Source organism: Cottoperca gobio, chromosome 9, assembly GCF_900634415.1.
Source record: "Cottoperca gobio chromosome 9, fCotGob3.1, whole genome shotgun sequence".
Classification (NCBI taxonomy): domain Eukaryota; kingdom Metazoa; phylum Chordata; class Actinopteri; order Perciformes; family Bovichtidae; genus Cottoperca; species Cottoperca gobio.
The window spans coordinates 2,400,151-2,415,825 of NC_041363.1; the positions used below are offsets into that span (position 1 = coordinate 2,400,151).

At 43.8% G+C, this 15,675-nt stretch overlaps 1 protein-coding gene across 5 annotated transcripts in view; it reads right to left on the reverse strand.

Annotated features, from left to right (window-relative positions):
• Positions 1 to 15,675, reverse strand: part of sema4c (sema domain, immunoglobulin domain (Ig), transmembrane domain (TM) and short cytoplasmic domain, (semaphorin) 4C) — an 85,987-nt gene that overhangs the window by 1,971 nt on the left and 68,341 nt on the right. For 4 of the 5 annotated variants that reach the window (XM_029439767.1, XM_029439765.1, XM_029439766.1 and 1 more), the window contains 8 exons: positions 15,064 to 15,215; positions 13,187 to 13,362; positions 10,317 to 10,461; positions 9,580 to 9,793; positions 6,152 to 6,267; positions 4,926 to 5,083; positions 4,270 to 4,361; positions 1,607 to 4,143 (listed from right to left, as the gene is read on the reverse strand). In XM_029439767.1, coding sequence (XP_029295627.1) covers positions 3,248 to 4,143; positions 4,270 to 4,361; positions 4,926 to 5,083; positions 6,152 to 6,267; positions 9,580 to 9,793; positions 10,317 to 10,461; positions 13,187 to 13,362; positions 15,064 to 15,215 — 1,949 coding nt within the window. In that variant the 3' untranslated portion in view covers positions 1,607 to 3,247. The remainder of the gene's footprint in view (positions 1 to 1,606; positions 4,144 to 4,269; positions 4,362 to 4,925; positions 5,084 to 6,151; positions 6,268 to 9,579; positions 9,794 to 10,316; positions 10,462 to 13,186; positions 13,363 to 15,063; positions 15,216 to 15,675) is intronic. The other variant, XM_029439769.1, reaches the window with a different exon arrangement.

The following is a 15,675-nucleotide window of genomic DNA, read 5'->3' on the forward strand; positions in this document are numbered from 1 at the left end:
AGTGTGCACAAGGACAGCTTCTGATGAGAAGGAGACTCGTCATGTTGCAGAACATATGATGTAAGTCTACAGCCATGCTAGCAGCTCTGTGAGACTGATGCTAAATGCTAACGTTGGCTCATTAAGCTTAAACATTCTGATTTGAAGTAGCTCTGATAGCTATTCTGTGCTTCAATTATCTTTAAGTCTGAAGTCGATATACTGTAACAAAAATACCACTTTATAATCAAAACAAGTCTTCTAACCATGGGTAATGCTCGTCTCTCTGTTACCAAGCAACAGAGGGGACGGATTATAATCGGTATTGTCTCATCATTTAAATTAACTTTGACATTTTGGTTTTTGCTTTTGTTTTTGAGTTATATGAGAAGGTTCCTCTCGCAGTCCTGTCCGCTAAATATGGAGCTGGAGCCAGTCAACAGTTAGCCTAGCTTAGCACAAAGACAGACAACAGTGGGAAACAGCTAGCCTAGCTTAGCACAAAGACAGACAACAGTGGGAAACAGCTAGCCTAGCTTAGCACAAACACAGACAACAGTGGGAAACAGCTAGCCTAGCTTAGCACAAAGACAGACAACAGTGGGAAACAGCTAGCCTAGCTTAGCACAAAGACAGACAACAGTGGGAAACAGCTAGCTTAGCTTAGCACAAAGACAGACAACAGTGGGAAACAGCTAGCTTAGCTTAGCACAAACACAGACAACAGTGGGAAACAGCTAGCCTAGCTTAGCACAAAGACAGACAACAGTGGGAAACAGCTAGCCTGGCTCAACAAAACCCGACAAAATCCTGTTTAATCCGAACAAAAATCAAAGTGTAAAAACAACAAACTGCAGTTTCACGCCGGGTTATATATCAGACTAAGTAAATGTCCTACATAAAAAAATACAAAAATATTATCATCAAAATATACTTAAAGTACCAAAACTAAAAGTACTGCAGACTTCTATTCTATCTATTATAATTAATTATCCATTAATGTGTAAAGGTGGAGCTTTCTTTAATAACTTTTTATACTGCCAGGTATCTTAATCCATAATAGTACATCATAATCCATTAGTTGATTTATATTCTATATAAGTACAGTTCACTATTTGCTTCAAAATTGTAGTGGAGAAGTATAAAGTAGCATAATAGCAGATAGAAAGCACAGTCAAGCGGGAGCTCTTAAGCTGTACGGGACATATGTATTAGGAGTGTGTTATGTACACACTGTGCAGTCTATTGAGACGGGACCCCCTGTTACACTGTCGGGTACATCTCGCTCACCATCGCTCACTACATTCAAGAACAGATAAAGAAAGAGGGACCGGAGATCGACGGGACACATTTATTATTCATTTTCATCCGATATCCGTCCGACTTCACAGTTGGTGGGTGTGTTGCAGAGGACCCAATGAAGTGCAGCGTTAAGTGTAAAGTTATCTAGATGAGCAGTTCCTCCAGAAAGCGGCAAGCAGCGTTGCCGAAGGCCACGTGCACTGCACGAGGAAGCTAAATAATTCTAAACACTACACTGAGCAGCCATAAAGCTAAATTGGAAATCGTTAAAGGTTAGGACTTTGCTTGAATTTGTTTGCATGAATTTAATTAAGTGGAACAATACCTTTCACTGGTTCACGGCTGCGTCGCGCCTGGAGCCAGCGGTTTGTCAGCACGGCAGCAATCTGTGTGTGTGTCTGTCCGTTCTTCAATCCACACTGTGTGTATGCGTTCTTTTTGTGTTGGTGTATTTTAGTCCACAGTAGCCCCGGGTCAGTCTCTGGGCATCGGTAAGAGGGAGGGGTTTCATGGGGTTTAAGGATGCGTCACAAACACACTGTGGTCCAGGATGGTTGGCATTCAAAGGACTAAACGTGTGTGTGTGTGTGTGTGTGTGTGTGTGTGTGTGTGTGGGAGGGGTAGTTTCCTTCTAGGCAGTGCAAGTTACCGCCCTCACCATACACATAAGATATAAAGCACTTATTGAGACATCCACAGCGGTCGCAACAGTGAGGGTTCAACTACATTCTCCATGCCTAATGTCTTCACGTCAGCTTCAATTTGGAATTAAGTGAGCAGTTATTGTTCCGCTGCTAAGAGCTGAATGCAAATAACCTTTTCTTTCTACAGAGATGAACAATCGCCCAAACGAGCTCAGCCAAAACATATCTGTGACACACTTTGACTCTGATAAATGTTATTTGGAGTGCACTTGTAGTATATTGGACTTGAAGGTGCGTTTGAAAGTCACGGTGCAGGGCCGAGCGAGGAATGAGCGCTCGCCCTCACATTGTCATTCACAGAGGGGAGCCATTAGTCACTTGATAACCGTTTGAACACGGCGGTAGTCGGTACGACAAAGAAAAAGAACAACAAGAAATGTCTTAATTCAAACCAACCATCACACCAAATGAAAGTGGAAGGGATCAAGGACTTTCTGCGAGGGTAAATACAACGTGAAAAAGAAACAATACAGATTGAGCAGAGAAAGTCTTGAGAGATCGTCCTTCATTCAGAACCCCCCTTGCGTCTTTCAGTCCGATTCACTTCATTTTCCATTTAATTTCCTCTCTCTTTGTCTCTCGCTCTCTCTCCTCTCTGTCCCTCGCAGAGCGCCTGCTACGGGGAACGTGATTGTCGTCTTGCTTCGAGATTAATTAGTCTTTTTATACCGCTCTCACACTCTTGGCTCACAAACACAAAAAGGGGGAGACACGCTTCCAGTTTTTAAGTGCAGTAAGCTGAAAAAGTCTCAAAGGAACAGAAGGACAGCGTATCAGTTCAATACTTCCAGTCAGTTGCACTTGGCGTTCATCAACTGCTTTCAGCTCAGGGCTAAAAGCCTCTTGGTCCACTCACCGTAAAAGAAATGTGCCCTTCAGAAAACATGTAACGCCATTTGTTTGATTTCCATGCTTGAGGTGTTCTCCTCTGCGTTCAGCCTTTTTAAATACACAATTTACACAAGTGGTGACGGCACAGTTGAGGCAGAAAAAGCCACAACCATGAATGCATGTTGCCCAGAACATAATAATTAAAGGAGTGCATGTTGGCAAACACAGTGTATGAGTGTGTATATTTAACATGCTGTGTGCTATAAATGTCAACAGTGAGCCAAACAGGCATTGGCAGAGAGAGCGAGAGAGCATGGGGAATTGACAGCGTGTCACTGAAAGAGAGAGAGAGCAGGCATCCTCAAAAGGAGGGAGGTAGGTTGGTTGTTTTGTTTTTCCAACATAGAGAATGGAGAAGGAGGAGGACAGGCCTAGACGGACGACTCCTCAGGGTTTGCGTCGGGCAGCACGCTTCTCTGCTGCAGAGTGCGTCTCAGCTCTTCCTTGAAGGGGCTGGAGTAGTCGTTCCCGCTCATGCCCAGGCCTCCCAGCCCGCCGCCCCCAGCGCCAGCCCCGCTAGCCCTCTCCTCCCCTGCTGTGCTCAGGTTGAGGCGGATGTAGCCATTGCTACCTGAGCCTCGAATGTTGGTGAGGCTGAGACGGCTTGGGGAGTGGATGGGCTGGCCGGGAATGGCGCTTGGTGACGCCGTGCTGCTAACGCTGCTGGGCCCCAGGGCGTGACCGGGAACGATTTTCAGCGAGCCGTCTGAGTAGTAGTAGTTGGCGCCTGTCTCCCAGAAGCGGTCCTCGTCGCTGGGCATCTTGCTGGGTACAAAGGTGGGTGGCTCCTTGGGCAGGGTGATGGGGTAAACCAAGGTGCTCTCAAGAGGCTTCATGTCAGCTCCTTTTCCTAGTGCCAGCTTCAGCCTCCTGCGCAGGTAAAGAGCCGCAACAAGGAGCAGCAGGCACGCCGCTCCGAGGGTGATGACCAGCACCCAGAAGAGCCCCATGCTGCTGTCAGGAGCCCGGGCCTCCATGAAGACTGGAGCGCTGGCTACTACGGCCACCTGGTAGCGTTCTGTCTGAAACTTGACGCCCTGCTCCTCAGAGTAGCAGACATAGCGGCCCGCTTGCATCTGGCCCGCTTCGGGGACAACGAGGGCCTTAAGGGTCCGGTCGAAGCGTGGCCCTCCTGCCTCGGGGTCACCCAGCTGGAGCACATGTTCGTTGTGAACCCAGCAGGGCTGAGCCAGGTTGGAAACCAGCTGGCAAGGCAGCACCATATTAGACCCCACCACCACTGTGACGTTCCTCAGACGGGAGTGCTCTGTAGTTTGAGGAGGGTAGAGTAGAAAGAAGAGGTGGTTAAGAGGTTCACTCAGTCTCGTTCAGCTCCTGCATTGACAGTCATTTCCCACAAGAGGCCACTACTGAGGTGTAGCCCCCTACTCACCAGGGCTGGGGATGGAGATGGGCTTATCAAACTTGGCCTTGCCCCGGTTAAACCTTTCCAGCATGAGGTCCTGTGACAGGGAGGAGGTGGACCTGGAGGGGGCAGGGCAGAAAGCAGGAACATTAATATTGATCACACCGAGAACTCCAGACAACACTGGATCCAGTATGTGTACGTGCAATCTGATGTGTAACACAAGTAATACACATAATAACCTCAGTCTATCGAAAGCACATCAAAACTAACTGTTGCTACAAATAAGCCGCCAATAGAGAAATACGATATTATTATTATTATTATTAGCCTTTTATTACAATATAGATATTGTGAATGTTACCCAGCTCTGACTTGTCAATATATTTTTATGGTTATGTTTTTATGTTAAGGGGAATCACAGCATATAATGCAGAAGGGTTTTACTCAACAGCTTCAGGGTGAAAGTCTGAAAAACCTTGTAATGAAAACTGCCTCAGTCTTCTGTAAAGAGCCGCTTATATCCAGCTGAAAGACTTTATCAGTATGGCGTCAATATAGAATTACATAATATCCAAACACTGCGTCAGGGGCTTTTACAAAACATCAACACCAAGCTTTTTATTGTATTTATATGTAGTTTACAGTATGAATGCATGGGTGCACATAGGCGCTCGTCTCACCCGCGGTGGAGGTCGATGCGGACGCAGGCCCGACCCTCGCTGTCCCAAGCGCAGTAGGGATCCCGGGCGAGCAGGCAGTCTGGCTGAGACTGATAGCGGCTGCAGTTGGCCAAGGGCAGCTGGAGAACCTCCGAGCGAGAGCCGATGTACAAGTACTTCTACAGACAAACAGAGAGAAGAAGAAGAAGACAAAGAACAGATCCAGCCGTCACCCAGAGACAGAAACCAGAGAGAGATGGAAAAAAAGAGAAAGATAAACAGAAAGAGAGAGAAAGAGACTCAGTGAGGGGTTATGGGAGATAATGGGATAATCACTCTCAATTACAATAACATTCACCCCCTTGACCCTCTTCCAATCCAATCTGGATTGCACTCTTTTTGCAAAAGCTGTTATGAAATGCCTGGTCGCAGCTAAGCCAGCACTAATGAGATAAGCAGTGGGCTTTAGGGCAGGGAACGCCCCGTCAAAAACGGCATCGACCGGCGGACATGCCGCTGTAGAGCCGCGGGGACACGGCCGGTGTCAACGCACAGGCTCGGTTGACAGGGCAGGGACTTTGAGAAAACAACAGGGGCAGAGGTTCAATTCCCCGCAGAGGTGAAGGATTGTAATTACTGTTATTGTGAGGAGGGATTTTGTATTCATGAGGCCACACTCGATGTTAAAAAGTGATAAAAACATCCGCTGAGTGGCACCGGGCCAGTGTCAGAAGATCTGTGATCGTAAGTGTCTGGAAAACAAGGTATTAACAGATCAGCAGAAGACAAAGTCGTACTGTTATCATTGAGTATCAATGAAAAAGAGATGCAACAGCAAAGCACGCTAATGGAAGCCCGAAACTCCACTTTCAAGTGGATCAGAGGAAGTGCAGAACCGTGCTAGCTGAGCCAAAACAACAAAGAAACTTCCCCCCCTGAGAGAATGTTAAGTTTCTTATCTGACAGAAAACAATACGTCTAGGAGCCCATGACGATTACATTGCACTTAGCTATGCTTCAGTCCACCAGTGAGGAAGAGCAGCTGGAAGCTCAAACGCTCAAATGATGAACACAAAAGGAAGATTTCCTCAGACTTGACGAAGCTCCTCCAGAGCCACGAAGACATCTTTATGAAGAGTCTTTATGACGAACATAAAAGTCTAGTGCATGTGTACAAATGCTGCAGTTCCCCTTGAAAAAGTAATTCCTTGAAACGACCGAGCGATATCCGTTCCCCTTGTCCTTACCTTGGAGTGTGAGATGGTCAGGCTGTCCACCGGCTGGGCCGTCTCAAACAGCTGGATCTCCTCTATGACGTGGGCCTCGTTGCCCAGGATCACCACCCTCTGCAGCCAGCCCTCCGCTGCAGCACACAGGGGAGGAAGAGACAAGAGGATTCATCTCACGTCACTTCAGCTCAGTCAAACTTTCAATTCAATCCAGACTTTTCTTTATACCATCAGGGCGATTTCTCAAACACATATTTTCAAACGGACAGCTTCAGCACCAGTCAGCTGATTCTAAACACCCAATAAACACACCTTTGACAGCTCATTTAGATATCATTGATGTGATATTTAAATACATTTACACACACCTGTGACTGCACACCAGTTCATTTGAATAATACATATTTGATTGAATACATTTGCCCGTACACCTGTGACTGCATACCAGTGGTTTAAATATTAATGATGTGCAAACAAACAACACCTGTGACTGCGTAGTTCAAATATTAATGGTGAGACATTATAATATACAAACACACTTTTTCGATGCCGTAACGATGGATTTTAATATTGAAACACAAGCTGAAAATCACCAGAATAATAATAAATAATAAAAGATCTATAGAAAGTTCTCTCTTTCGCTTGCGGTCACATCAGTAGATCTCAAACTTCCTTCAATAATGTACCCGCTTTGAAATATGTTCAAAGTACCTCCTGACAAAAAAGGATAAAAAAGCTTATATATATATATATATATATATATATACATAATATATATATATATATATATATATATATATATATATATATATATATATATATATATATATATATATATATATATATATATATATATATATATATATATATATATATATATATATATATTATATATTATATTATATATATTTATATATATATATATATAATATATATATATAATATATATATATATATTATATATATATATATATATTATATATATATATATATATATAAAAAAAAGACAGAGAGTAGATTTACTAACAACAACCGTGCCACTGAAAACCATTCAAACATACACTTCCTGATACTGACGGTATTGTATCGGCTCTGTTTTTGTTTTGTTTTTTACTTCTATCTCCGTGTTTTCAGCTGAATTACTGCTACGAATCAATTTCCTTGATGTTTGGCTTTTTAGCTTTTTAATAATGCTCATAAAGAATTCCACGTACGTCTTGCAGTACTCCAAATCACCCATAGAAGTGCTCTTCCCCCCATTTCAGAGACACATGCACGATAACAAAATGCAAACAGCTGCACAACTTTCATCAACTGTGGAACTTCAGCGCCAGCAGCAATAACATTTCATGCAACTCTGCAGCTGAGAAAGACAGAACATGGGAAAGGAAACGAGTTGAGTCCAGCTCAGGAAGAAACTATCTGAAGGTGAGTGTGAAAGAGTTGCCGTTCCCGGCCTTTTAAGCCCTTGGGTAAAGGTAATATTACCAGAGACATTTGGAGACTTTCTGTAGTGTCTAATGCTGGAGGAGAAGGGAGAGGAGATCCTGTGCTCCTTTCATGTAGGGCATTGTGAACGAGTCTAGATCCCCTGTGATGAAAGGCGCTTCAGGCACAGCTGGTGGGGTGACCTTGATAGAGAGTGTGTGTGTCTGTCTATGTATGGAATAGTGTTACGTGCTGACATGAGTTTTCTTGTGTGGCCCTCTCGATTAAGAGACCGTCACAGATAATATGAAACGCTAACCCGGTAGCCAACGGGAGGCTTGAGGAAAACACACGCACACACACACACACATCCACACACACGCAGCAAGCAGCAGGCATATCATCACACTCGCCTCTCGTGGAGTCACATAATCCCTCAATCCTGAAACCTGGTTCCTCTGAAAAACAGTTTTGACAAGCTCTCTCTCTTTCACTCTCTTTTCACTTCAGCTGTCGCTATGCTGCAACTAATAGCTAATCAAGCCCGCAGCCCAATTGGCACTATGAGCGCACGTCTGCCAAGGGCCCTGTTGAGTTTGTGCCGTGAAGCACGACAAGCGGGGATGACTGCACTTGGCTCAGGAAGTGTGAGCGTGTGTATCTCGGTGTGTTTGTGTATATCAATTTGTGAGAGTGTGTCACCCGTGTGTGTGTGTGGGTATGTGTGTGTGTGTGTGTTGGTGTGTCCGGGTTGGCTTCCCCACTTGCCAGCAGAGAAGCCCTGAGTCCGCTGTTGTCGCACTGTCAGTGTTGCCACAGTCACTCTACCGATGCAGTGATCTGAATCGTAAGTAGCTGAGTCTCTCTTCATTCATGAGACGGGCTGCATTCAAATCCACATTCCCTGGAATCCACTGGCAGATCTGTGTTGTTCAGGATTAAGGCTCCGCGAGGACCGGCTGATTACAGAGCCGTGCCAAACACAGGACACCTGCATATGGACCTGATGGCTACTGACTGGAGATATTAATTAAGTTGCGCATACGTACACGTTTCCTTTGATGCATGAAGATGGATCTCAGCATGCAAATCAAATCCTTAATTGAAACCCAGCTGAAGTGTGGCCAGATGGCACGTTGTTTTGAGCCACCATACCTAATGCCAGTACCTGTCCCTGTCTGCTGCCATGGCCTGTAAGCTCTCATCTCTTCAACAAACAGGCTACTGTGTGCATCTCCCCCCAACACACACACACACACACAGACACTGACACCGACACACACACACCAACACACTCACCCACAGTGAGGGAATAGGGGAATATGAACAAAGACTGTGTACCTGGGATGTATTTTCACTTCCACATCAAGAGAACAGGAGGTGGGCAAAGTAACAGCAGCACCATATACTGTATAATGCAATGTGATACAAAAACGCTGCAAAACATGTACAAGAATCATAAATATATATTATATACTATATATATATATATATATATATCATATTGTATTCTTCTTTTATTCTATATTTATGTTTGTTGCATGTATATTCTTTGAAGGTTTTTATATCCTATTGTATTTTTCTTATTAATGTTTCTTGATTTTTACAACACTTAATTTTTAAATATTTATTTTATGCACCAATTTACCAAAGAAAATTCCTTGTATGTTAAAACTTACTTGAATTCTGGATTCTGATGATCTTTTCCTGCATTGTTTTGTGAGATGCAATTGTTGTTTTGTGATAATTGAACTAGAAGGTAGAATCTTCTGAAATAAATTGACGTGTGCTCACTTAAGTTAAAGCAGGTTACAATATATTGTAGTGTAAACTGTTTGCACCTGAGGTGTTGAATGGGAGTTACATCTTAAGCTGATGCACCTAAATAATTTAAAGTGTCTGTTGAAGTTACGAGCTGGAAATATTTTCAAGTTTTATTCCTGCAGGCACTTCAGTCATCAGCAGTTTGTGTGTAAGCACTGAAAGCCAATGGCCCCCAATCCTCATGTAGTCTGTACCTGTGCCGACGAAGAGCACGTTGTACGCCCGCTGGTCCAGGGCGTTAACCCGATCCACCGCCAGCTTTGTGAAGTTGACCCCCTTGGCGAGCAGCAGGGGCCGAGCCAGAGCTTTGTCCTCCATCAGCGGGTGCTTCTTGGCAAAGTTGAGCGTGGCGTCAGGCAGCTGCAGAGAGCTGTTGTAGCCGTTCTCTCTGTCTGAGTTCGTTATACACTGCAGCGCGGACAGAGGGCGGAGAGACGGGCGAGGGAAATGGAACATGGAAGGAAAGGACGAAGGGAAGAGTGAGGGGGCCAAGAAGGAGAAAAAGTTAGAGGAGGAAACTTCTCCGCTGCAGCTGGCACCGGTTGGCATGGCTAGTTGGCTTCAATATGACTCCCTCCCTCATTTTCTCTCCTCTCAATCTTTCTTTCACTCTTTCTTTCACCTCCGCCTGCCACCACACCCCTTCCTCTGCTTCCTTTCCTTTCGTCTTGGATCATTACGTTCTTAGCTTTTCGTGTCGTGCCAGCTCTTTTGCACTTCCATCGCTACAGTACCCCACGCCATCCATTTCTATTTCCCTCCCTCCCTCTTTCATTATCTGTCCTCTGCCCATTTATCTCCCCTTTTGTGGAGAGAAAAACAGGTGCACAAACCCCTACATTTCCTTGCTTCCCTAATGTTGCCTGGAAACATTTGTATTTATCAAACATCATGTATTATATGTGCTAAAACAGGGCTCCCAGCTTCTTACCGATCCAGGCCGTGGGACAGGGACAGCACCGGTGTAGCGCCCCCACCTTTGAGATGCCTCCCTGTACTCTTTGTAGGATCCTTCAAACACCTTCTTCACATCACTGATCTGGTACTGGCACACCGCCGACACGTCCACGTCACCCCTGAAACATGGCGGCAAGGCGGGGAATTAGTGATGTGTGACGGATGGACTGGAGGAAAAATGTGACTTTTCAGTTGCAGATAGTTTCTGTATGCAGCACACGTCAAATCACACTAACATGCAAGTGACGTTTAGAAATATAAACCCGTTGCATGTTAAAGTGGAATATGAACCAATTATTTACAACAAACACTATCAAGGTGGGCAGATGTTATCCCAGCCTATATGGTCTCTTTAATCAGGGAGATGATGAGATGTGACACAGTTCTCCTCTTTCTGTGGCGAAGCTGCGATGTACATGTAACACACACTCTTGATAGACCACTGACATTAATCAGCCGGTGCTACGAAGCTGCGACACAGGAAATGCATTTCATTTGATGGTAAGGTCGGGGGTGTTGGATCTTAATTTCTTTCCCCAACCCAATTTAAGACCCCAAGTGGGATTGAAATTGGTTATTGACACATGACCCAGACACATCAAGTCATACTTCGTCGTCCTCATCTCACAAATCTATTAGATTTCCATGTTCACTCACTGGAATAACACATCTATTTAAAAGATGTTCAACACAGACGGAGAGAATAACCCACTACTGCTATAACATGTCATTCATATACTGTGATTTGTCCTTTAAGGGAAGTGGAACAGTTCCCTTAAACAGTTGGATTTTATAAGGTGAACATGAATTATGGCTTGAACTCTGAGTCATCATTAACATAATGTCCAATTATCTTAATGTTATCTCCATCAAAGCCACGGGGCTTTAAGGAATCCCCAGCGAGTCGCACAGAGCAAAGGGATTAGGCTTCTCTTTCTTCCAGCAGCAGTAGGAACTCTGAATGAAGAAACAAAGCTTGAAGTTCAAAGCATGTTCACTTTGCGATATGATATCTTATTGAGGAACACAAAAGAGTCACATCAAAGGGCATTACCCAGAGACGGAGAACGTCTCCAACTTTCCTCCCAAAGAGAACCTCCTGCCCTCGCTCCTCTTGCTTTGTTGATAAGTAACTCATTAACACATGAAGTTATGTAGTGGTCCAACATCTCATAAGACCACACTCAAAAAGTGTCAACACTATTCTAATCAGCAGAGTGTACTCTCATCATCCCTTCAAGTAAGTTTTCCCTTCAGAAGAAAAAAGTTCATTTGATCCTAAATTATATTTTTTAGCCAAACTATAAAGCCAAGAACAGTGGACATCAACAAAGTCTGTTTCCCACATGTTCAAGAGATATCATTTACTGTTACTAAGATTAAGATAAGATGCATTCTTGCTCCCAGGAAGAGACTAACGCGCCAGGATACTAACATCAGGCTGTTCTCATGCACTGTTCACAGCTGTTCCTACAACCAGGCATTCGTACTTAAGTAACGTCTGAACGTTGATTTATACGTAACTTTCGTACTTAAGTAACGTCTGAACGTTGATTTATACGTAACTTTCGTACTTAAGTAACGTCTGAACGTTGATTTATACGTAACTTTCGTACTTAAGTAACGCCTGAACGTTGACTTATACGTAACTTTTGAACTTAAGTAACGTCTGAATGTTGATTTATACGTAACTTTCGTACTTAAGTAACGCCCGAACGTTGATTTATACGTAACTTTCGTACTTAAGTAACGTCTGAACGTTGATTTATACGTAACTTTCGTACTTAAGTAACGTCTGAATGTTGATTTATACGTAACTTTTGAACTTAAGTAACGCCCGAACGTTGATTTATACGTAACTTTCGTACTTAAGTAACGCCTGAACGTTGACTTATATGTAACTTTCGTAAGTTAAGTAACGCCCGAACGTTGACTTATACGTAACTTTCGTAAGTTAAGTAACGCCTGAACGTTGACTTATACGTAACTTTCGTACTTAAGTAACGTCTGAATGTTGATTTATACGTAACTTTTGAACTTAAGTAACGCCCGAACGTTGATTTATACGTAACTTTCGTACTTAAGTAACGCCTGAACGTTGACTTATATGTAACTTTCGTAAGTTAAGTAACGCCCGAACGTTGACTTATACGTAACTTTCGTAAGTTAAGTAACGCCTGAACGTTGACTTATACGTAACTTTCGTACTTAAGTAACGCCTGAACGTTGACTTATACGTAACTTTCGTACTTAAGTAACGCCTGAACGTTGACTTATACGTAACTTTCGTAAGTTAAGTAACGCCTGAACGTTGACTTATACGTAACTTTCGTAAGTTATGTTAAGTAACGCACAACCACAATCTTTTCCAAATCCTAACCAAGTTGTTTCCTGTGGAGACGTTGATTTAAAACAGCTGCATGTAACGAGTGGACACATAAATAATGAGTAACGTATATAATGCGATTCAATGATTCGGTCACCAGCGTATGTGACGTATGATGAGATGTTTGTAGCGCAGGAACTAATTGAATCTGTTTCTGTGGGTGTGTGACATTAAATCACTAATAAAACCTGTTCAAGCACACTTGAGCTGTTTCCACTCAAAGGCCTTTTATATTAAAAGCCCAATTACACAGTCAACACCTTATAAAGTACATAATTAGAGCATCATATCAGAGTGACTGGCTGACCCAGGATTTAATAAAAAGCAGAGCATCTTACATGTTGGCGAAGTGTTCCGTCTCACCCTGACAGCACATGTAGTAATTACCTCACATTGATCTGAGGATGACACTGACATGGAGCTGTATCTGCAGTCTGTACCGCACGTCTCTGACTCACCACTGGGCGTGGAAGATGCCGTAGAAAGTAGTCCCTCGCCAGTCCTGGCCCGGCAGTGTGAAGACGGCCCTCAGGTTGTTGAAGGACACGTGACGCTCGGGGAGGGAGCACTCCAGCCGGGCTTTCTGGAAGGTGGTCCACTTCTTCTGCAGAGTCCTGGTGCCACCCAGATCCCCCTGAGAGAGGACATGTCAGGTCTCATCAACGGGTCCATTATATTAATAATAATAATAATAATAATAATATAATATATTAATTGAAGCTTCAGCGTATAGTTGCTGTACTTCGTGCTCACCTTACATCTCAGTAGCACAAATAAAGGATTTTATCACAACTACTGTAGTCTGAAAGTGTGATGTGGAAACATGAACCCTCCAGAGTAGGGGGTATAGAGTCGACTCGCCACATCTGGAAACTCCCTAAAAGGTTCAAACGACCTTTTGTGGATCTAAAATAAAGACAAATTGAGCAACTGTTTGGCTTATTTCTCGACTCAAGCGCAACTCTTTAGGTAATATAAGAGAAAAGAGTTTCCAAAGGAGCCAGCATGTCGGTGGGTTTGAAATCCGTGAGCAGAAAAGCATTAATCCAATCAGGTGCCTGGTGGCACGCCCGTCTAGAGTCCGATGCTGGCGACCCTGTGGACACGTACCATTCCTCTTAAAGCTGACCGCGCTCTGCTCACTCGCTCTACTATGCTGCTTATGTTGCATTTCATTAGCCTCACCTTCACCTCACGGATGCCAAACACCACCTCTGTGCAGACACTGTAGTATTCTGTATCTACATAATGATGAACCTGTTGCACAAGAATGAGCTGACTGAGCTGTTGTCATGTTGGAAAAACCCCTAAAGGAGCATTTAGACCCTGAGCTGCACATTGAAATGCAGGATAACAATAATAATAAGGATATTCAATTATAAAAGAAACATTGCGTATTGATGAGTAGTCCCTTTATAACGGCCAGAAACACTCCTATCATCCTCAGTGATTGCAGAAGCTGTAAAAAAGGAATTAAAATGCTGATAATACAGCAGTGAGATACAGACATTGTGCTGCGGCTGCAACAGAAATATCAGCGGGACGAGCGAAATGATTCACTGCTCGAGTACACATCATGTGTGAGCATCTGTTTCTAATTTCATTCAAAGAGCTTGATTGTTCATCACAGCAGAGCGCAGATTAAAGGGCACTTCCCATAAAACAGTGCGTATATATTGTACTCTTATTGACGCACATCTCCCCAGACTGTTAACAATCTGTCTCTCTTTTCTCAGTTTAAAGGTTACTGAGGTCTGTCTGCACGCGTCACTGTAACACTGAACCTGCGCTGCTAAACCATCACTGAAATCATACAAGACAGGAAAGAGCTGCTGTCTACAGTGTGTGTGGCTCACCACGAGAAGCTCCTCTGATGTCTGGACACAATCACTGTGCTATATCAAAACTCATCAGTTACCCTAATGAGGCCATTCATTAAGCAAATGAACGCATTAATTACCAAATAGCTTTATGTCAGTGTGATTGTCCTCACATAAAACATTGTTAGTGGGACAAAGATGTTTACTGTGTGCAGCCTTTTCTTTGGCTTTATTCTGCTAATAATATAAACTCTGTTTTTTTAAAGCATTAAGCAGTTCTAGTAGATAGATAGATGTTAGATAGATGCATACAGTACGATTAAACTCTTACTATCACCCACGTCACATGGTGATGGATCAGACCTGGAGCAGATGAATGTAACCTTTCCCACTGGAGACAAAAGCCACATATAAGTTGTTTTTGTATGTATTGGGAAAGAGGCTACTGAGTGAGAAGAAGGCAGGTTTGTTAGGCTCCTAATTGAATCCGTTTGGATCATCAGCTGGTGTATTACCTTGCAGACGCGGGCCACTCTGGCCACAGTGAGCTCAGTGTCACAGTCCATCTCCAACGCTCGCTCGCTGAAGAAGAAGTAGATCTTGTCGTCGTCCCCCTCTTTACTGCTGCTGCTCTCCCTCACCAGGGCTGAACCCACAAAGTCCGGCTCTGCACACACACACACACACACACACACACACACACACACACACACACACACACACACACGCACGCACACACACACACACGCACGCACACACAGAGGAGTGGTATCAGAAAGTGCATTTACAGTAAAGACATACATCGCAAGTGAACAAATAAACAGTCACAGCCTGCAGGTGCATTTCGACTGAAACACACACGCACACACACACTCACACTCACACACACACACACACACACACACACACACACACACACACACACACACACACAGCTTGACATCTCCATCTCGCTCCCTGGCTTCTCACCTCCCTGTCTACTTCCCATCATCCCTCTCTCCTGCAGTCATCTCTCCACTCTATATCTATATATTAGTGGTACATTGGATTTTTCTCTCCATCTTTCTCAGATTCCATCTATATCCAGCCCACATTAGATTTCCAATGATATGTTTTTTTAAAGAGAA